Here is a 22,771-nt window from a genome sequence, read left to right on the forward strand (position 1 = left end):
AAAGCGCTCTGCTTTGATAGTTTTTCTTCGTGGTGAACCTTGCATATATATATATATATATATATATATATATATATATATATATATATATATATATATATATATATATATATATATATACACACACACACACATTTTAACAACCACAATGCACTTTAATTCTAAGCCATCAACATCGGGAGACCCAATGGAGGCCTCAAACCGAGGATTCAAACTCAGCGATCACATGACAAGCGACATAGTAACTTACTAACTATGCTATCTCTCTCGATAGCGTAGTTGATAAGTTACTACGTCGCTTGTCATGTGATCACTGAGTTCAAGTCCTTGGCAGTACCGCATTTCAGTTTCTGCTTGTGGCCTCCATTGGGTCTCCCGATGTTGATGGCTTAGAATTAAAGTTCATTGTGGTTGTTAAAGTGTATGTCTAATCACTGGGACCCATTCAGTGTTGTACATATACATACATACATACATATATATATATATATATATATGAGAGGTGGCAACAAAACTTTAAGGGTAGAGGATGGAGTTTGATTGATTCAGAACCAGACTTTTCAACCTCTTGGGCTGTCTTCAGTGGACTGATGACAGGAGAAGAAATCAAATCAATCAACACCTTTCATTCATTGGGATAGCCCATCTTGTTGTGACCTGATGCTCTTGTTGGACCTTGCCTTTGTCTCTTTATCTCACACTTGCCAACCACTACCTTTGTGGATAACTACACCCAGGACATAATCCCACCTTGAGAATTGATGGAATTTTCTGTGGTAATGTATGCTGCCTCCAAAACTTGTCTTTTCCTTTTTCCCAGTTTGCTGGATTTTGTATATCAATTAGGTTTCCTTATCAAATTAAAACACACACATATGCCAAGGGCTTTTTCACCCATACAAGGGAGGTAGCCAAAGTCAGAGACATAAATCCACTCCCACCCATTTCATCCCCATATACTCCACTCCCATTCACCACCCTTCCCTCTCTTATCAAATTAAAACACAAAGCCATGGAAATCATGGAAAGGAACAGTATTTACATGGATAAATACACAAATAACAAAGTATTCATGTCTATTCAAAACTCCAAATATGCACAAATTGTCAGTAATTTCTTAAGAAACACTAGTGTAAATCTAGTAATGGCAACGGGAAAGAAAATTGACAAGCACACCAGAAAAACAGAAAATTTGCAAGAAGATCAAAGCATAATTAATAAAATTCCTTGCACAGTTTCGAGAGATCATACATCAGTGAGACAGGACATGGCCTGGGAAAAAGGTTCAAGGAGCACAAAAAGGATGTGAGACACCACAGATTATCCAGTGCACAGATAGTTCATATTGAAAAAGAAAGGCAAATTGCCAAACTGTTAAGAAGCCCACATTTTGCACAGCAAACTGGGGAAAAGAAAAAGAAAAGCTTTGAAGGTGGCATACATTGCCACAGAAAATACCACCATCTCCCGAGGATGATTTATGTCCCAGACACAGATGTCCGCACAGGTTAATTGGTGAATGTAGGATAAAGGGACTGATACAAAGTCCAGCAAGAGCATCATCCTAGTTCACCCTGGACTGGAATATGCTGTAGTAGTGTGGTTGTCACACAAAAAGAGATAAACAAGATAGAAAAAATTTAGAGAGCAGTAACTAAAATCTTTCCATATATTGCTGATAAATCATATGAAGAGAGACAATATTCTGAGGCTACCAACATTAGAGAAGAGAAGAGAGGTGATTGATGGCAATATTTAGAGTCAGTGAGGATATAATTGGTAGAAAAGTCCTCTTATTGTGGGTACAGAGGAAAACCAAAGGTCATGAGGTGAAAAAAGTGGTTCTCAAGAACTGTTCATAGACTGTAATTAGTCTCCTTAACCTCTTCCATATGGTGCCGCCTTCATAGGCGGCATGAGGAGCAAGTGGATACGCGAGGCTGCCATATCGGCGTCTTGATTATATTTATTATAGTTGCCCCTGCGTAATGACATACTCTCTAAACTGTCTTCATCACATTTTCTATGGTTATCAAAATTCACGGGTGAAAGAGAGAACGATCGATATAAGCAGTGACTATTTTTTATGATGCGAGTATTATGAAGCAACATCGTATGTCTGGCAGCTGATGCTGCCCGCGAGATTTTGGCCCAGAGTGAAGTGGTTAAGCTGTCCAGAGACTGTATTTTGTGCTTACAACTGATTAGAGTATGGTTGATTTCATGTTAGTTTTTACTGTCAGAATATTGAAAGTGAGGCCTAGAATTTTTGGTTTCTTTTCCAATGGAAAGGTTTGGACATTCAGTTTTACTATTGGATATTTCTTTGATTTGTAGTTGTCTGGAGTGAGTAATGTTATTAATGGTTTTTGAGGGGTGTTCTCTATTCCTTTATTCCCAAGCAATTATTCTAGTGTGTTTAGCTTTGGCTTGGTTGTTCTTATCACCTGTTTTATAGTTGCCGTATATATAACAAGTCAGTTAAATACATATACCAAGGGCTTTTCCCTCTTACAAGGGAGGTAGCCAATGTCAAAGGCATAAATCCACTCCCACCCCATTCCCACACACTCCACTCCCATTCACCCCCCTCCCTCTGTGTTTTCTTGGCTCCTTCTGGATGACAGGACATCCCTGCATCTCAACCACTGCCCTGGATCAGAAGCAATGCAGCAGGGCCACTTCATTTAACTGCCCCCCCCCCCCCTCTGTCCCCTCATATAGAAAAAAGGAGATGGGGAGAAATCCCTTCGGACTGCGTCAAAATATCATTCACACATACTCACCCCCACACCTCCACCCACCTCCTTCCATACATCACACCATCATCCATGCACAACCATTTTCCACTAAACCCTATCATCTGTCTTCTCCCTTCCTTCATCAACACATTCCCCTCTTTCCCAATGCTCCTTTTACTCCATCCATCCATCTCATCCTTGGTTGCCCTCTCATGTTCACTCTTTCTACCTCTGCCTACCACACCTCTTTTACTAATTTTTCTTCATTCACTCTTTCCATGTGTCCAGACCATCCCAATACTCTTTCATCAACCCTATCTCCCAACCCCCTTTCCATTCCCTCTTTCCTCCGCACCTTGTTTCTCACTCTATCCAACCTAGTAACCCCTACCATACTTGTCAGGCATTTCATCTCAAACACATTTAAACTCTTCCTCTTTTATGTTCTATGTTTCTGCCCCATACAATGTTGTTGGCACAATCACCCCTTCATACAATCTCCTCTCAGTATCCATTCCTGAATGTCTATTTCTCATTACACTTTTTGATCCCCCAAGGCATTTACTTGCTTCTCTCAGTATACATTGTACCTCCACCTCCACTCCCTTTCCCACCACATTCACCCCCAAGTACCTAAAGCTATCCACTTCCTCCAGTCTCTCTCCCTTAATACTTCAAATTTGCTGCCATCCACTCCCTTTGTACACCTCATCACCATTTACCCACATTTATCTTCAAATTTCTTCTTTCACACACCTTCCCAAACTCCGTCACTAACTTCCTTAATCCCTCCTTTGATCCTCCTACAAGCACATTGTTGTCAGCAAACAACTGGCTTACCTCCCATTTTTCTCCATTTTCTTTTTACCATTTCCAATCCTGGCCCATTACCCTTGCATTTACTTCTTGGACCACCCCATCCATGTATAAATTGAACAGCCAAAGTGACATAATACATCCCTGACAAAGTCCCACCTTTACCTCAATCCACTCTCTCCATTTCTAATTAACACAGGCTCTACTACTCTCATAGAAATTCTTGACTGCTCTTAACAGCTTTCATCTTAACCCATATATCTGCAATACCTAAGAAAGTACCTTCCTGTCTACCTGTCATAAGCCTTGTCTAAATCCATAAAGGCCCAAAAAACATCCTTACCTTTTCCTAAAGCTTTCTCACATATCTGTCTTACCACAAAAATCTGATCCATGAAACCCCTAGCTGTCCTATACCCACACTATTCCTCACCATTTACTCCCTCTGTTCCTTTCCTGATACTTTCATTCAAAACCATAAGACTTTCCAACTACACTCAACAATTTGATCCCTCTGAAACTACTACATTCACACTTGCACCCGTTTCCCTTGTAAAGTGGAACTATACAAGCACTCATCCAGTCCTCTGGCACTTTGCCCTCTTTTAGAAAAACAATAAACCACCTCACAAGCCAGTCCACCATCACTGTACCTCCCTTTTTAGACACTCCACATGACACCCATCTAACCCAGGTGTCTTACCTGCTCTCATCATTTTAATAACTGCTTTCTCTTTATTTCTCTTCCATTTTCCTTATTTATCACTGTCATTTTCTTAGTGCTTCCCACTGCAACCATCTTTCCCTCCCTATCCTCCACATTTAGCAACTCCCTAAAATACTCTGACCATCCTCCTCTTACTGCTTTTTCCATCTGCACCTTTTACCTTTTCTTCTCTGCTTGATTCACCTCCCCTTCCTCTCTTTCCTTCCAAAACATTTTTTTATTACTTTCAAAATTTTCTGTCATACTCTTAGCCCACTTTACATTTACTCTTGTTTTTGCCTCCTTTATCTCATGCTTTACTTCTCTTTTCTTTGCACCTCACATATGATTCTCTAATCCTATTTTGCAACCAATGTGTGAATGCTTGTTTCTCTTCTACAACCCTCTTTGCTTCCTCATCCCACCACTCCCTACCCTTCCTTCTATTTGCTCCCATCCTCCTTGTTTCACACACCATGTTTGCACACCTTGTGACTCCCCATTGAAACCTTCCCATTCTTCCTCCACTCCTAGTTCTTCTCTGTCTTTCACTCCCTTTCACTCTTCTCTCAGCTTCTTGTACTCATTCTCCTTTTCTGAGTTAAATAAGTGATACATATCATGGAAGAACATGAAGGCAGAAACTTTGTTTACTCTTGCATAAAACTAAGATTTTCTTATGTAATTTTATTCATGTAAAGAAACACCATATGAAGACTGAGCCTTTGTTAGTACAATGTATTGCTTGTTACAGCTCTATCAAGTAACAAGCGAAACATCATACTAATAAAGTCTCCATCCTCACATGGTGTTTCTTTGTTTTGGGGGGCACATACACGGTACACTACAAATTTTCTACTCTTCATATGTTTGCTTTCAACTTGTATCATAATTGATTCTACATTATTTTTCCCTTGAGTTATTTTTGTTACATTTAAGTCTTTATTAGTCAAAATTAATACTCCGCCACCCTGTTTATCTTTTTTGTTCTTTGCCCAGCAGTTGTATAAACCTTGTTCCACAGTGTTGGGTGGTGGAGTACACTTTAATTTAGTTTCCACTATTCCCATTATGTCCGGTTTTTCTAAGGCCAGATAATTATTTAATTAATTCACTCCTGAAGTTATTCTATCTGTATTGGTATAAGGTATTTTTAATTTCCTTTCTCCTCAACTTTTTTCTGTCTTCTTTGTTTCCTTTTTCCCAGTGGCGGCACCAGGGGGGGGCTGGGGGGGGCTTTAGCACCCCCCAAAAAAGTGGCCAGCCCCCCCATTAGCCCCCCCAACTGAAATGAGCAAATTGAAAATTTAAAACACTCATTGAAATAATTTTATTAAGTGGATTTTTTAATTGCCAGGGCTAAAGATTTGTCAGCCATCAGTGCTAGCCCAACCATTAACCCCCTCCCCTTCTGAAATGAGGATAATATATGTGTATTATCATATTACTATTAGCCCCCCAAAAAATTTGCTCAGCCCCCCCTTAGCCTCCCCAACTAAAAATTCCTGGCGCCGCCGCTGCTTTTTCCTTATATACCATTTTCTCAGCCTCAGGTCCACCACTCTCAATTTTTTTTTTTTTTCCGTTTCAGTTCTCTTTTCGTTTTTTTCATTCGCTTCATTTCTAAGTTCCTTCTCTTTTTCTTCCTCACTCATTTATTTTTTTATCCATATATTTTTGTAATGTTCACTATTTGCTAATTTCGTTGTTCTGGATAGTACGTCCTCTGGAATTGTTTGAGATCTAGGCTTTATTTTCAGTGGCTTGTATTGTTTTTCTTTAGAGTATGTGCCTATTCTATAGGTCTCCTCGATTTCCCTATCCAAGCCTAGTCCTTCCGCTTGTAATTCTTTCAGAATTTCCTTAGCGATCTCTTTCTCCTTTTCCCTCTGATATCTAGGTACATCGTACTTCTCTTTAATGCCATAGATTACAATGCATCTTTTTTTATCCACAGTGTCCCTAACTAAGTTGCCTTTCTCTTTAATTACTTGGATCACTGTTTCCTTGGTATTTTCCTTGATCTGTTGCTCCATTATTTCTTTAAGGGATACTTTTTGATATTCCTGTTCAACTTTACACTGTTTCTTTATTTCCTGTAAGTCATTTTCTTTTATTTTTTCTTCCACCTTTTCAGTCACTTCTTGCATTTGATCTTTCATCTCCTTTTTTAATGCCTCATTCCTATTTATGTCTTCACTTTTTAACCTTTCATTTTCTGCCTTTAATTTATTTAATTCCTTTTTTAAGTCATCTATCTCCCTATTATTCTCCTCATTGGCTTTCCTTAGCATAGATACTTCTTTTTACATTGTTTTGTACTCACTTTTGAGTTCTATTAAGTCATCCAAAATGTCATCAATATCTCTATTTCTCATTATATTTCTATACCTGGGTTCTCTATCCATTTCTAATCCTCTATGCATAATATTTCCTTCCCGTTCGAACCCCCAAAAAAAACCTCTTTCAAACCTTTGGTATTCCCTTGGTGTCTGAGAAAGACACATCTTCTTTCGAATGACACCAAGTGGAGTTTTGATTCTACTTTCCTCTAAGCATCCCTTTGCTGGTTCTATGCCTCTCGGAGTTTCTTCGCTTCTTTCCATTTTTTAAGGAAGAACAATGAAAAATAATAATGACAAAAAAAAAAGCTAAAATGGAGATACAAGGAAATATACATTTTGGTCCCAACAAGCTTTTGCTTTCAATACACTGTATCTACAGTGATTGCAAAGGAAAAGTTCCCACTAGGTTCTTTGGGATAAAAAACCCACAAAAGTACAAGTTACATTTGTTTTATTGCATCCTTATGTTTACTCCTAGTACTTAGACATGTTTCCTTTTGTTTTTAACACCTGTTCAAGCCTCTTTGGCATCGAAATGGGTAGGTTTTCGAAGTAGGAGGCATCCATCGTGACCCACAACTTCTGCAAGGTTTCCTTCAGGCTGGTGATTGAGGTGGGGCATGATTTTTCTACTTCATTTTTCATTTGGTTTCAGACATTTTTGATCGGGTTTAGTTCGGGCCAATCCAAAACATCAATATTATTATCTGCCAGGAACTTTTTCACAGCTTTTGACTTATGGGCAGTACATCAATATAATTACTTGCCCTCATTGTTACATTCTTGGGGAGGAAATACAGTCCACCCCTATCCTTTTTCTCACTGAAGCACCCCCAAACCATCACACTATCCGGGTGTTTCACGGTCTTCACGGTGTACCGTGGGTCATACCTGGACACCCCACTAGGCCTCCTCACCACTTTGGCGCCCCCCGATGAGTCGGAAGGTGCTCTCATCACTCCACATCACATTCTTCCACTGCTCCTGGGTCCAGCCCTTATATTTCTTTGCAAATAGCATCCTCTTCTTCTTCATGGTCTCTGTCAACAGCGGTTTCTTGGCGGCACGCCGACAGGGCAAACCCAGGTCCTTTTGAAGGCGATGTTGGATTGTTCGAATAGCAACATTTTTAAGCAGCTCAGGGTGCTTATTTTTTAACTCAGTTGCTGTTATCAAAGGATTTTTCCCTACTTCTCGCTTTAAGATGTTATCTGTCTTTGGAGAAGTCTTTCTTTGGCCCCCAGAGCCTGCTTTCCTTGGTGGAACGGTGCCAGCAGGGAGTGCAGCAGCAGCATGTTTCAGCTTGTAGATAGTCCTTCTGCTTATGTTCAGCTCGCTGGCTACATGTATCATAGGCACTCCCTGCTCCAGTAGGGTGAGTGCACAGGCCTTCTCCTCCATAGTGAGCTTTGTACGTCCCATTGTGATCAGCTGGAGTCGTTTGGCAGAGCTTCAAAGTTGATTTAAGTCTGTGAGAAGTGTGAACAATGAGCAGAGCATCACAGATCCTCTCTCACTGGGCTCTGGGAGCAGACTGAGGCGTCCCACATGGGTGAGGGGAGGAATCAGCCAGGCTGGTGTGAGCCACGTCACTCCAAGGTTCTCCCACTATTTGTATGGTGGGAATGCAGTGGAAAAGTACCGTACAAATCTCGTGGGAACATTTCACTTGCGTTTTTCATGGGAACATTTCCCTTACGGGCACTGTATGTAAACAACCAGGTCTGCTTTCAAATTGTTTGTTCGTGAATCACTAGCTTGCGGTTCAGAGCATTCGTTCTGGCACGTCCTGCTTCGACTGTGTCTGCTTCATGTGTAGGAAGGGTAGTGAGTGGTGGGATGAGGAAGCAAAGAAAGTTGTAAAAGAGATGAAGCGAGCATTCACTTTGGTTACAAAATAGGATGAGATAATCATATGAGAGGTACAAAGAAAAGAGAAGAAAAGTAAAGCATAAGATAAAAGAAGCAAAGATGTGATGACAGAAAATTTTGAAAGTAATAAAAAGATGTTTTGGAATGAAATTAAGAGAGGAAGAGGAGATGAATCAAATACAGAAGAAAAGTTAAAAGGTGCAGATGGAGAGATGATAATGGAAGAGAAGGCAGTAAGAGGAAGATGGGGAGAATATTTTAGGGAGTTGCTAAATGTGAAGAAGGATAGGAAGGGAAAGGTAGTTGTTGTTGGAAGTGCTACGAAAATGGGTGTGATGAGTAAGGAAGATGGAGGAGAAATAAGGAAAGATGAGGTGAAGGCAGTTCTTAAGGTGATGAGAGCAAGGCACCTGGGTTGGATGGATGTCATGAAGAGTGTCTAAAAAAGAAGGTGCAGTGATGGTGGACTGGCTGGTGAGGTTATTTAATGTTTGTTTAAGAAAGGGTAGAGTGTTGGAGGACTGGAGGAGTGCCTGTATAGTTCCACTTTACAAGGGAAAAGGAGACATTTGTGAGTAGTAGTTTCAGAGGGATCAGCTTGTTAAGTGTAGTTGGGAAGGCTTATGGGAGGGTATTGATTGAAAGCATTAGGAGAGGAACAGAGGGAGTAATTGGTGAGGAACAGTGTGAGTTTAGGACATGTAGGGGTTACATGGATCAGATTTTTGTGGTAAGACAAATATGTGAGAAAGCTTTAGGAAAAGGTATGTTTTTTGGGCCTTTATGGATTTGGAAAAAGTTTATGACAGGGTAGACAAGAAGGTACTGTGTGAGGTATTGCAGATATATGGGATAGGAGGAAAGCTTTTAAGAGCAGTCAAGTTTTTATGAAAGCAGTAGATCTTGTGTTAGAATCAGAAATGGAGAGAGTGAGTGGTTTGAGGTAAAGGTAGGACTTTGCCAGGGATGTGTTATGTCACCTTAGCTGTTCAATTTATACAAGGATGGGGTGGTGAGAGAGAGCTTGTTGTAAGATCAGAGGAATTGGGGAAGTTAGTGACAGAGTTTGGGAAAATGTGTGAAAGAAGTTGAAGATAAATGTGGGTAAAGGTAAGGTGATGAGATATACAAGGGGAGAAAGTGGCAGCAGACTGGAAGTGAGTATTAGGGGAAAGAGGCTGGAGGAAGTGGGTAGTTTTGGATACTTGGATGTTGGAAAGGGAGGAGTGGAGGTGGAGGTAGAATGTAGATTGAGAGAAGCAAGTAAATGGCTTGGTGGATTAAAAGATATAATGAGAAATAGACATTTGGGAATGGATGCTAAGAGGAGATTGTATTTACCTAGTTGTATTATACAGGAAGGGAGCTATGCTCGTGGTGACCAGTCTTTGTATCTTTCAGCATCAAGTTTTTTCTTAAAATCTTGAATAGTATTTGCACACACTGTTTCCTTATCTAATTTATTCCAGGTATCCACCACTCTATGTGGCAAGCTATTTTTTTTGTTTTTTGTTTTCAGATCTTTTCTATAGTTATCCTTTTTGATTTTTTTTTTCATGTCCTCTTGTTTCTCTGTTGTCCCATTTAAATAGATCATCCCTATCTAGGATTTCCATTCCTTTCATGATTCTGTAAATAGTCAGTAGATCTCCTCTTTCTCTTCTTTGTTACAGAGTTGGTAGTTCCAGTTTGGATAATCTTTGTATGTTAATTTGGAGAGTTGGTGTCTACTTTGTCAATTCTCTTTGTAGCCTTTATAATTTCTTTATATTCATTTTAGTACTGCCTTGCTGTGGATGTGCTGTGTCCTGCGACACTGCTTCTGACCCAGGGCAGTGGACAGGGTGCAGGGATGACCCGTCATCTAGGAGGTGCTAAGATGGGAGGGAGGGTGGAGGGGTGTGGAGTGTTTTCGGGGATGAAATGGGTGGGAATGTTTTTGTGCCTTGTCCTTTTTGGCTAACCCCCTGGTAAGGGGGAAAAAAGCCTTGGTATATGTATGTATGTAGTACTGGGTGTCCATAGTGTTACTGCATACTCCAGTTTTGGTCTTATTAGTGTAACTAATATTTTTAAAATTATTTCCTCATCAAAATAGTCAAATGCCACTTTCATTGACGTTAGTAGGTTGAAAGTCTCTCCGACTATCTTATTGATATGTTTGTCCGGTGTCATGTCTTTGCTGATTATTACTCCAAGGTCTCTTTCCGAGTTCACTTTTTTGACTTCTTCACCAATTTTATAGTTTCTTGATATTCTATTTTTACTTTTTCCAAAGTTCATTATACTACACTTCTTGATATTGAAGTTTACCTGCCACTTTTGAGTCCATTTCCAGATTTTGTGTAGGTCTAACTGTTATGATTCACAATCCTCCTCTGTTCTTACTTTCTTTAGTATTTTTGAATTATCTGTAAAGAAATTAATATAACACTCCACTCTTTCATCCATGTGATTTATATATATTGCAAACATGATTAGAGTCAATACCAAACCTTGCAGGACACCACTTATCATTTCTGCCCAATTCAAGTATTTGTCTCTAATTACTTCCCTCATTTTTCTCCCAGTTAAGAAGTCTTCCATTCATTCCAATAACTTTCCTTTGATGCCACCTATTGATTCCATTTTTCTTATTAGTTTTTTTGTGTGGCACTTTATCAAATGCTTTTTGTGGGTCTAGAAAGGCACAGTCTGCCCATCCATCCCTCTCTTGTATTATTTCTATTAGTCTTGAATAGAAGCAGATCAGGTTTGTTGTACATGATCTTCCTTGTCTAAATCCAAGTTGATTTGGATTCAGTATATTTTTTTCTTGCAAATGTTTAACTCATCTACTTTTAAAAACTTTTTCACATATTTTTGCTATTGTGCTTGTAAGGGAGACTGGTCTGTAATTGTTTGGATTTTCCTTGTTCCCTCCTTTATATTTTGGTACAATATTTGCATTTTTCCAGTCCTGTGTTACCTTTCCTTCTTTGAGTGATATTTCTTCCAGATGTCTAACCCATCTATTTTTGATTGTGCCAACAGCACTGTATTGGGCAGAAACATGTGGTTGAGATGAAATGTCTGAGAAGTATGATAGGGGTTACTAGGCTAGATAGAGTGAGAAATGAGGTGAGGAAGAGAACAGGGGTGGAAAGGGAGTTGGGATGGTTTGGACACATGGAAAGAATGAGTGAAGAAAGGTAAAAGAGGTGTGGATGGCAGAGATAGAAGGGGTGACCATGAGGGGGCGACCAAGGATGAGATGGATGGCTGGAGTAAAAGGGGCATTGGGAAAGAGGGGAATGGCTGTTGAGGAAGGATGGGAGAAGACAGAAGATAGGGGTGAGTGAAGAATGGTTGTGTATGGATGATGCTGTGATGCATGGAAGGGAGTGGGTGGGGGATGGGGGGTTGAGGGAGTGAAAAATGAATTGACACAGCCTGAAAGGATTTCTCCCAGTCTTCTCCATTTCTGCATGAGGGGATGGAAAGGGGGTGTTGCTGATTTAATAAAGCAGCCTCGTTGTGGATGTGCTGTGTCTTGTGACATTGCTTCTGACCTAGGATGGTGGGCAAGATGCCGGGATGACCTCTCATCCAGGATGAGCCAAGATAAGAGGGAGAGAGGATGGGTAGGAGTGGAGTATGTGGGGATGAAATGGGTGGGACTGGATTTTATGCTTTTGTTTTTTGGCTACCTCCCTTGTAAGGGACAAAAAGCCTTTGGTATATGTATGTATATATTTTTTCATTATTTTTTGTGTGTAGTATACAGGTACAGTAGTATAAAAATAGGAAACAGGTGAAAGGTTTTAGACAAAATATGGGGTTTGGGCATGTATAAGTCCCATAATCATAGTTACCATAATTGCAGCCTTTTTACAGTACCAATTACTTATAATAATGGAGTGTTCACTGCATAATATTTTCTGTGCAATCCAGTTAGTACTGTTTAGTTAACTCAGACACAGCACATCTATTCGAAAAGGTATTCCTTACATGAAAAGTATGTCAATAAACTATTTTGTTTTATCTTTTTCACTTTGCTAGAACTCCTCATGCAGGACTTCTAACTTTGAAAGTACTTTTCAGAAATGAAAGTTTTCTGGATAACTTTTATAGTACTTTTAGTATATAGGATAGGACTAATAGTATGATTTTAAAAGCAATGTTTATTAGTGAAAGTACTTATGGAAATGGCCCCAGGTCTACAGGCCAGAGGCTTATTTTCATGCTTTTTGATGATAGGAGGTAGTGATATTTCTAATGTCTAGTTATCAGTTAGATAATGTGTTATTAAGATTTGTCAACTATTAATTACAAACATATATATAAACTTAACATTCTCAAATGTGACATCATGATGATGGCTACTGATGTAAAGAATACACAACAGATCTGTAGAAGTTGAACACTGAGCTCAGACGTGAATTGTGAAACTTGAAGTACACGTGATTTGTGAACCTGCTGTATTTGTTTATGATGTTAGTATGTAATTTGATTCAGTTACAACACCCTTATAGAGGGTAAAGAACCCTTGGTAATGATAAGTGTTGCCTCAAGTTTCATTGACTTGAAATCTGCAGCCCCACAGTGGGTGGCAGTGGTCCTTGGGCCCCCATAAATATCTCTGGGGAGAAATATTGGAGTGCTGTATCTCTTGTAGAAGTGTAGGACTATGTCACCTACTTATAGGAATAGAAATAAGGGACTGTTCACTGGTTGTTAGTTCTTTTTACCTGAAAAGGTGGAGGAAATACAGTTTAAGTTGATAGAAATATGGAGCTTTGTCTAAAAATTGAATATCAGCCCTTTGGAGCTGCACCTTTAAAATGGGCTTAGTTATTGTTGGGTTTTGAAAACAAGTGGCAGGGAGATTATTCTGATGTCTGTCTCATAGGACCACCACTTGGATATACCTGCCATTATCCCAGGGCCTAAGATGTATGTACAACATGTACATAATAGATATAATAGATGTCATGTATGATGTCTAAATCCATGTGAAAACAATCTTTCTGTATTTTCTAGGACAAGAAAAAGAGTGCTATAGAAGACTGTACTAAAGCAATAGATCTACATGGTGTGTATGTTAAAGCAATTGTCCGCAGAGCAACCCTGCAAGAGGAAACTGACAAATTAGATGAAGCACTGAAGGATTTCCAGCGAGTTCTTGAACTGGAGCCAAAAAATGCAATAGCTGCTGATGCAGTACTGGTATGATTTCTTTATGAAAGTTAACCCCTTCATGTGGGTGGTTTAGCTTATAGGATTTGTTCTGGCTGAATGAAACTGTTTCATATTTTCCTTAAATCTTTACAGTTTGTCTAACTGTTCAAGGAATTTGGGTGTTGTATAGAAGTCCAAGATAAGTGTGATGTCATATGTGTTTAACATTTGCATACATTCGCATGTGGAATAGATGAATGCACAGGTGGAGCAAGTAAAAATGAGTCAGGGAAGGGTAGTGAGGAAGTAGGATGTAAATTACATTTTTCTTTGATAATGCAGTCATGGGACCAAAGACAGGAACCTGTTTGTGTATATAGAGCTTTTATGTTTGTTTGTATTTTTGTTGTTATTTCTCAAAAACATTTGTTTTCAGAGACTTCCAAGAAAGATTGAGGAGAGGAATGAGAAGCTAAAAGCAGAGATGATGGGTATGTATGACCTAAGTTTTGTATTTACAGATTAATGTTTTCTTCTTTCATCTTTGCCATTAGCAGAACTTTACCATAACTTAGGTAAGGGATATTGACATTTTCATCAGTGCCAAGATATTTAAACCTTAAAAACAATAATGTACTGAAGGCTATGTTCTAGTGTAGGTACATATATACATATACCAAAGGCTTTTTCCCCCTTACATGGAGGGATAGCCAAAAAGAAAAAGGTATAGAAACCACTCCCACCCATTCCATCCCATACATATTCCACTCCCCTCCACCCTCCTCCCTCCCTCTTATCTTGGCACCTCCTGGATGACAGGCCATCCCTGCATCCTGTCCACTGACCTGGGTCAGAAGCAGTGTTGCAAGACACAGCACACCCATAGCAAGGCCGCTTCATTAATTTGGCATTTACTCACTTCTCTCAATCTACATTCTACCTCCACCCCCACTCCTCTCCTCCCTGCCACATTCGCACCTAAGTATCTAAAACTATCCACTTCCTCCAGTCTCTCACCCTTAATGCTCACTTCCAGCCTGCTGTCACTCTCTCCCCTTGTACATCTCATCACCTTACTTTTGCCCACATTTATCTTGAGCTTCCTTCTTTCACACACCTTCTCAAACTCTGTCACTAACTTCCTCAATCCCTCCTCTGATCCTGCTACAAACGCAGTGTCATCAGCAAACAACAACTGGCTCACCTCCCACATTTCTCCATTTTCTTTAACCATCTCCATCCCCTGACCCACTACCTTTGCATTCACCTCTTGTACCACCCCATCCATGTACAAGTTGAACAGCCAGGGCGACATAACAGATACCTGACGAAGTCCCACCTTTACCTCAAACCATTCACTCTCTCCATTTCTAATCCTAATACAAGCTCTACTACTCTTGTGTGTAGTGTAGGTATGGTGGATAATTACGTATATGTACAAATGGCTTTTTCCCCCATATAAGGGAGGTAGCCAAAAAACAAAGGCATAAAATTCACTCCCACCCATTCCATTCCCACATACTCCACTCCCATTCACCCCTCCCTCCCTCTTATCATGGCTTCTCTAGGATGACTGGTCATCCCTGCATCTTACCCATTGTCCTGAGTCAGAAGCAATGTAGCAAGACAGCATATCCACAACAAGGCCACTTCATTTAATCAGCAACCCCTCTCTCCATCCCCTCATGCAAAAAAAGAAGATAGGAGAAATTCCTTCGGTCTGCATCAAAATAACACTCGCATATACTTCCCCCCACCCCCACCCACTCCCTTCCATGCATCACAGCATCATCCATACACATTCTCCACTCACCCCTATCCCTTGTCTTCTCCTGTCCTTCCTCAACAGACATTCCCCTCTTTCCCAATGCCCCTTTTACCCCATCCATCCATCGCATTCACTGCTTCCACCTCTGCCCTCCACACCTTTTTTACTAATCTTTCTTCACTCATTCTTTCCATGTGTCCAAACCACCCCAATATTCTTTCATCAACCCTACCTCCCAACTCCCTTTTCACCCCCACTCTCCTCCTCACCTCGTTTCTCACTCTATTCAACCTAGTAACTCCTACCATACCTCTCAGGCACCTCATCTCAAACACATTCAAACTCTTCCTCTCTTCCTCTCTTATGTTCCATGTTTCTGCCCCATACAGTGCTGTTGGCATAATCACTCCTTCATACAATCTCCTCTTAGCATCCTGGCTACCTCCCTAGAAAGGGGGAAAAAGCCTTGGTATATGTATGTCTATTCATAAAGAAATGATGATACTTTATTATACTGCGACTGTCCCTCTGTTATGCTGTCCCCCCACTCTTAATACTGTCCTGTACCACTTCTTTGAATTTTCATTCCCTTTTTTTTGTTGTCAAACCCTATGGTGGGGGAGGAGAATACTGCCACAAAGTGTTCCCACTTGAGTCATAAAAGGTGACAAAAATGGGACAGGGATAGGACTAGGCATTCAACTCTCTCTAGCACCAAAGAGGACATTCCTAAAAAAAGCAAAGGCATAAGAGGTGGTTAATTATACCCTCCAATTTTCTATGAAGTTAGATTTATTTGTACACATAATACTGGCCCACAAGTATTGCTTCTAATGCCATGTGCACATATTAACTTACATTTGCAACTCTTGCATGCAGCTTTACTTGAATTTTTGGTCTCCTGTTTATAATCTTTATTAGAAAGTGGTATGAAAGGAGGTCATTCATGTTTTCCTATGTTGTTTGTGTTTGGAGGGACAATGAGCACATTATGTCAGGGGAAGTTGCTTGTTGGTTATATGAGATGGAGTGATGAGTTGCATGTGTTTCATAGGATATATTTGTATAATTTATGGGTTTAGTGCATATTGGATATATGTAGGAGCCTGGATTGGTTTCAGTGTCATCAGCTTGAAGGAAAAGGTGTGAGGGGGCATATGCAAGAGTACTCACCCCCTTATGGGAATAAAAATAATCAAAATGGTGATAATATATATATATATATATATATATATATATATATATATATATATATATATATATATATATATATATATATATATATATATATATATATATATATATATATATATATATATATATATACATGCATATACCAAGGCTTTTTCCCCCTTACAAGGGAGGTAGCCAAAAAGGAAAAGGCATAAAATCATTCCCACCCATTCCATCCCTGAATGCACTCCACACCCCTCCACCCTCCCTCTTATCTTAGCACCTCCTGGATGACGGGTCATCCCTGCACCTTGTCCACTGCCCTGGGTCAGAAGCAGTGCCGCAAGACACAGCACATCCAAAGCAAGGCCGCTTCATTAAATCGGCGACCCCCCCTCTCCGTCCCCCCATGCATAAAAGGAGAAGACGGGGAGAAATCCCTTCAGGCTGCGTCAAATATTTCTCACACATACTACCTCACCGCCCATTCCATTTCATGCATCATAACATCATCCATATACCATTCTCCATTCACCCCTGTCTTCTGTCCTCTCCCGTCCTTTCTCTTCCCCAATGCCCCCTTCACCCCATCCATCCACCTCATCCTAGGACGTCCCTTCATGTTCAACCACCGAACTACCCACTCCACTGACCCCCACATATATATATATATATATACAGAAATATATATATATATATATATATATATATATATATATATATATATATATATATATATATATATATATATATATATATATTTATTATATGTGGGGGTCAGTGGAGTGGGTAGTTCGGTGGTTGTTCTTGAGCTTGTTTAGTGATCTTAGTGTGGATGTATTTTGGGATGTACGCTGTTGTAGATATTTGAATAGTATGCAGCTGGTATAGTTTTTTGTTGTATTCAGATACACTTACTAAGATGATTTATACTTACATCCTGTTTAATAACCGATGCACCTAAGACAATCATAGTTATATAATAATACAGTGATTAAAAAAGACTACAAAAAGAATAAAGCAACATTACAAAATGAATGTTGCTGATGAATCCAAAGATAATCCCAAAGAATTCTATAGTTACATTAGAGATAAATAGGTTATTAGGAATCACATTGGCCCACTATTATCTGCTGATGGTTAATTTGAATATTTGAATGAAGGAATGTATGATATTTTAAACAATTACTTTAGTTCAGCATTTGTAAACAAAATGCCTCAAAGTGAAATCCTAAATGAAGGCTGTGATAAGTCTAGGAGAAGCTTACTACTGTAAATATAACAAAAGAAAAATTAAAAGATGTATAGAAAAACTCAAGGTTAATAAAACACCAGGACCTAACAGTTGGCACCCAAAAATTTTGAAGAAGATGAAAAACGAGATTGCTGCTCTATTAGAAGTTATTTAAAAAAAATCAGTCATATCTGGAGATGTCCCAAGAGAATGGAGGTTAACTAATATTACTCCCATATTCAAAAAGGGTAACGAAAGAAGCCAATGAATTACAGGCCTGTAAACTTAACCTTAGTTGTAGGAAAAATTATGGAAACTATCATCAGAGATGCTATTGAACACCATTTAGAAAGTGTTTAATAAATGATAGCTAGCATGGATTCAGATGGAAACATTTCTGCATGGCAAACCTATTTGAATTTTACAAGTCATCTCAAATTAGGACAAAAGAAATTATAGATTTAATATATCTGGAGTTTCAGAGGGCTTTTGATATTATCTTGTATGAAAGACTACTTGCTAAATTAGCTTCACACAGAATAAGTGGTAGCCTATTAAGGGGGTACGCGACACCTGGAGGTCATTTTCTAAAATATTTAGAGTAAAGAGCTGAAACTTCTCAGGTAAATAGGTATCCATATTGCCTACATTTTAGATGAAGCAGAATGATGTATGTACACATGTACACATGTACGTATACCAGTAGCGACATTTAAAAGTGCACAGCACCATAATACGTGGACCAATTTGTTTTATATTTTGGCTATGATTAGTCAGTAGGCACACCTAGGGCCGGTCATTGAGTAATTGAACAATTTCCTTTATATTTTTGCAAACAGGCATTTCAATTTTAATGGCTGGCAAAAATCGTGAAAAATACAATTTTTTTGCTCTTGTTTCCATTATTACTCCGAATTCTTTCATCCTATTCAAAATATTCAAACGATCGGCCCTAGCAGTTACTAAAAGTAATATTCCCTGTAAGTTTCATCTAAATCTAATGTATATTAGATTTTTTATGATTAAAAAAAAGTAGAAAAATATCGAACGGAGATATGGCAACTTGAAATATGAATATATCTGTAACTTGCTTATAGTTTCACCAATTTGACTGATTTTTTCATGTCTTAATTCTTATTATATAATAAGTACAGTAAAAATTATCAACATATTTTAATTATGAGTACTTTAAATACTGAAAAACTAAAGTATAAGTATGTCACAGTAGTGACGACGCACAGATGACAACATCATATAATTTGCTTTTTTGCACCTTTGGCGGTTTCTTCATATGAAACCTCTCTGCTGGGGGTCTTCAGGGTATCTAAATCATTGGAAAGAGGTTTATTTTCCAGTAGTGGGCGCTTTCTCTTTCCTCATCAGATTCCCCTCACCAATCTATGTTGGTAGGGCACCCCCTCCAGCATCATATGATGTCCCTTCTTCTTTCTTCTTCCTGTATAGCCTTGATCTTTTTCCTCTTGCTTTCTTCTTTGGATTTAATCTTCCTCTTTGAATTGTTTAGTCTAATGTTGTCCTTTACCTCTGTCACCGTCACAGAGGTGCAGGTGAGGGCGGTGGTGGAGTGAGAGGTGGTGAGATCTTTAGTCGTCTTTGACTGCTTGCCATCTTTAACTGCTGTTTTTTGTCATTGTGATGTCCCGTCATCCAGGAGGTGCTCAGATGAGAGGAAGGGTGGGAGGGGTGTGGAGTGTATTTAGGGATGAAATGGGTGGGAGTGTTTTTATGCCTTTCCCTTTGTGGCTACCTCCCTTGGAAGGGGGAAAAAGCCTTGGTATATGTATGTATGTATGATGTTCTTTTGTTCTTTTTGCTACCCATGATGACTGTACTAAAGAGTAATATGTACTAGCTAAAGTAATAGATTGCAATGAGAGCTCATGAGACATGCGTACTTCCCTTTTCGGAGCTAGCCGGTAACTAACGCTTAGTTTCGCACAAAGTTGGCGAAATATTCTCCCTCCACCTTCCTCCCTTCCCCTCCACAATCGTATTGGCCGTTGATACACTGGGCGAGTGTAAATTCAATCAAATTTCAACGTTATTCGCTGCGCCTGAAGGTCCTAAGTGGCACGCCTCCTTCCAGTGTGGGTTGCGCCTTTAAATCTGTCCCTTTAATCCTCACCCAGGACCTTTAAATTGCGCGCGGCTGGAAAATTATTTGTCGGGATTTATTTCTAAGTGGTATACGAACATTTTGAACACAGTTTTGAAAAATGCCATATCTTGACCAAATTCACCCCCCCAGGTGTCGCGTACCCCCTTAAGCTGGACTAAATTGATTAAAAGATTGTAAGCAGAGTTGTTCTAATTGGTAAAACTTCTAGATGGAAGAATTTTATGAGTGTAGTTCCTCAGGGCATTCTTGAGCCACTTCTATTCATACATACATATAGATACATATACCAAAGATTTTTTTCTCCCCTTACAAAGGAGGTAGCCAAAGTCAAAGACAAAAATCCACTCTTACCTATTTCATTTCCACATACTCCACTCCATTCACCACGCTTCCCTCCCTCTTTTCTTGGCTCCTGGATGACAGATCCTGCATCTTGCCCACTGCCCTGTGTCAAAATATCATTCACACATATTCCCTCATCCCCCTATCCCCCACCCACTCCCTTCCATAAATCACAGTATCATCCATACACAACCATTCTCCCCTCACCCCTATCTTCTGCCTTCTCTCTTCCTTCCTCAACAGACATTCCCCTCTCTCCCAATGTCCTATTTACCCCATCCATCCATCTCATCCTTGGTCATCCTCTTATGTTCACTCCCTCCACCTCTGCCTCCACGCCTCTTTTACTAATCTTTATGCACTCACTCTTTCCATCTTCCTTAATCTCTCCACTGATCCATCTACAAGTGCAGTGTCATCAGAAAAATAGCAACTGGCGTATCTCCCATTTTTCTCCATTTTCTTTAGCCATCTCTAATCCCTGGCCCATTACCCTTGCATTTACATCTTGCACCACCCCATCCATGTATAAATTGAACACCCATGGTGACATGACACATCCCATTAGGGAAGCCCCACCTTTACCTCAAACCACTCTCTCCATTTCTAATTCTAACATATTCTCTACTAGGTACATACATATACCAAGGCTTTTTCCCCCTTACAAGGGAGGTAGCCAAAAAGAAAAGGCATAAAATCACTCCCACCCATTCCACGCCCAAATACACTCCACTCCCCTCCACCCCCCTCTCATCTTAGCACCTCCTGGATGATGGGTCATCCCTGAACCCTGCCCACTGCCCTGGGTCAGAGGCACTGTCGCAAGGCACAGCACATCCACAGCAAGGCCGCTTCATTAAATTGGCGACCCCCCCTCTCTGTCCCCCCATGCAGAAAAGGAGAAGATGGGGAGAAATCCCTTTGGACTGTGTCAAATTTTGCTCACACATACTACCTCACCCCCCATCCCCCCACCCATTCCACCTCATGCATCACAATATCATCCATATACAACCATTCTCTACAACATTCTCTACTACTCTCGTAAAAACTCTTGATTGCTCTTAACAGATTTCCTCCTATCCCATATATCTGCAATACCTCCCACAGTGCCTTCCTGTCTACCCTGTCATACACCATTTCCAAATACATAAAGGCTCAAAAAACATCCTTACCTCTTTCCTAAATCTTTCTCACATATCTACCTTACCACAAAAATCTGATCCACACAACTCCTACCTATCCTAAATCCACACTGTTCCTCACCTATTACTCCCTCTGTTCCTCTCCTAATCCTCTCAACCAAAACCCTCTATTAGGATGGCTGGAGCAAACTGATGGAGAGTTGGTTTTATTTAGCAATGAATTTGGGTTCCAATGTTATGAACAAACTGTCTATCAGAATGTTTATCTTTTCAAGATATTTGGTCCATTGGTCTTTTACAATCCTTTCACATAAATTCACTATTGTTCAGGTTATTGATACTGGCCTATAATTTAGTGGTGTTTCCTTGTTTCCACCTTTGTGAATTGGCACCATGTTTGCCCTTTTCCAATCAAATGGCATAGTGCCTTCTTTCAATGAACATGTAATAAGACTGGATTTTGTCTGCTAGTTGTTCCCTACATTCTTAAAGTATCCAGTTTGAGCTCCCGTCAGATCCTGAGGCTTTTGTCACATCTAATGATCCCAGGAGATTGGGTACTTTCCTCACTTCTACATTTATATCTGCTAAACCTGTTTTTTTTTTGCTTCCCTCACTTATCTTCAAAAAGTTGCAAACTTTTGTGAAGACCGATTGGAAACCTTCATTCATTATTTCTGCCATAGTTGTGGCCTCTTCAAAGACTTCATCATCTACTATTAACTAGGTGATTTCTTCCCTGTGTCTCAATTTACCATTTTTTACATATACCAAAGGCTTTTCCCCCTTACTAGGGAGGTAGCCAAAAAACAAAGGCATAACATCCACTCCCACCCATTCCATCCCCACATACTCCACTCCTGTCCACCCCCTCCTTCCCTCTTATCTTGGTTCCTCCTGAATGACAGGTCATCCCTACATCTCACCCATTGCCCTGGGTGAGAAGCAGTCACAAGACACAACACATCCACAGCAAGGCTGCTTCATTAAATCGGTGACCCCCCTCTCCGTCCCCTCATGCAGAAGTGGAAAAGACTGGGAGAAGTCCCTTAGGGCTCCATCAATTTATTTTTCACATATACTCCCTCACCCCCCATCCCCCACCCTCTCCACCTCATGTATCACAGCATCATCCATACACAACTATTTTCCACTCACCCCTATCTTCTTTCCTCTCCTGTCCTTCCTCAACATACATTCCCCTCTTTATTCAATGCTCCTTTTACCCCATCCATCCATCTCATCCTTGGTCGCCACCCCATGTTCACTCCTTCCACCTCTCTTACTAATCTTTCTTCACTCATTCTTTCCATGTTTCCAAACCATCTC

General features: G+C 39.9%; 1 protein-coding gene across 1 annotated transcript in view; it reads left to right on the top strand.

Annotated features, from left to right (window-relative positions):
- The window catches only part of LOC143022548 (tetratricopeptide repeat protein 1-like), a 55,580-nt gene that overhangs the window by 11,873 nt on the left and 20,936 nt on the right, over nucleotides 1-22,771 (top strand). Inside the window, exons 4-5 of the mRNA XM_076180816.1 lie at nucleotides 13,503-13,688; nucleotides 14,077-14,131. Of these exons, the coding sequence (XP_076036931.1) occupies nucleotides 13,503-13,688; nucleotides 14,077-14,131 (241 nt within the window). The remainder of the gene's footprint in view (nucleotides 1-13,502; nucleotides 13,689-14,076; nucleotides 14,132-22,771) is intronic.

The sequence above is a fragment of the Oratosquilla oratoria genome, unplaced genomic scaffold (genome assembly GCF_046742065.1).
Source record: "Oratosquilla oratoria isolate Oo_2021 unplaced genomic scaffold, ASM4674206v1 SCAFFOLD115, whole genome shotgun sequence".
Lineage (NCBI taxonomy): Eukaryota > Metazoa > Arthropoda > Malacostraca > Stomatopoda > Squillidae > Oratosquilla > Oratosquilla oratoria.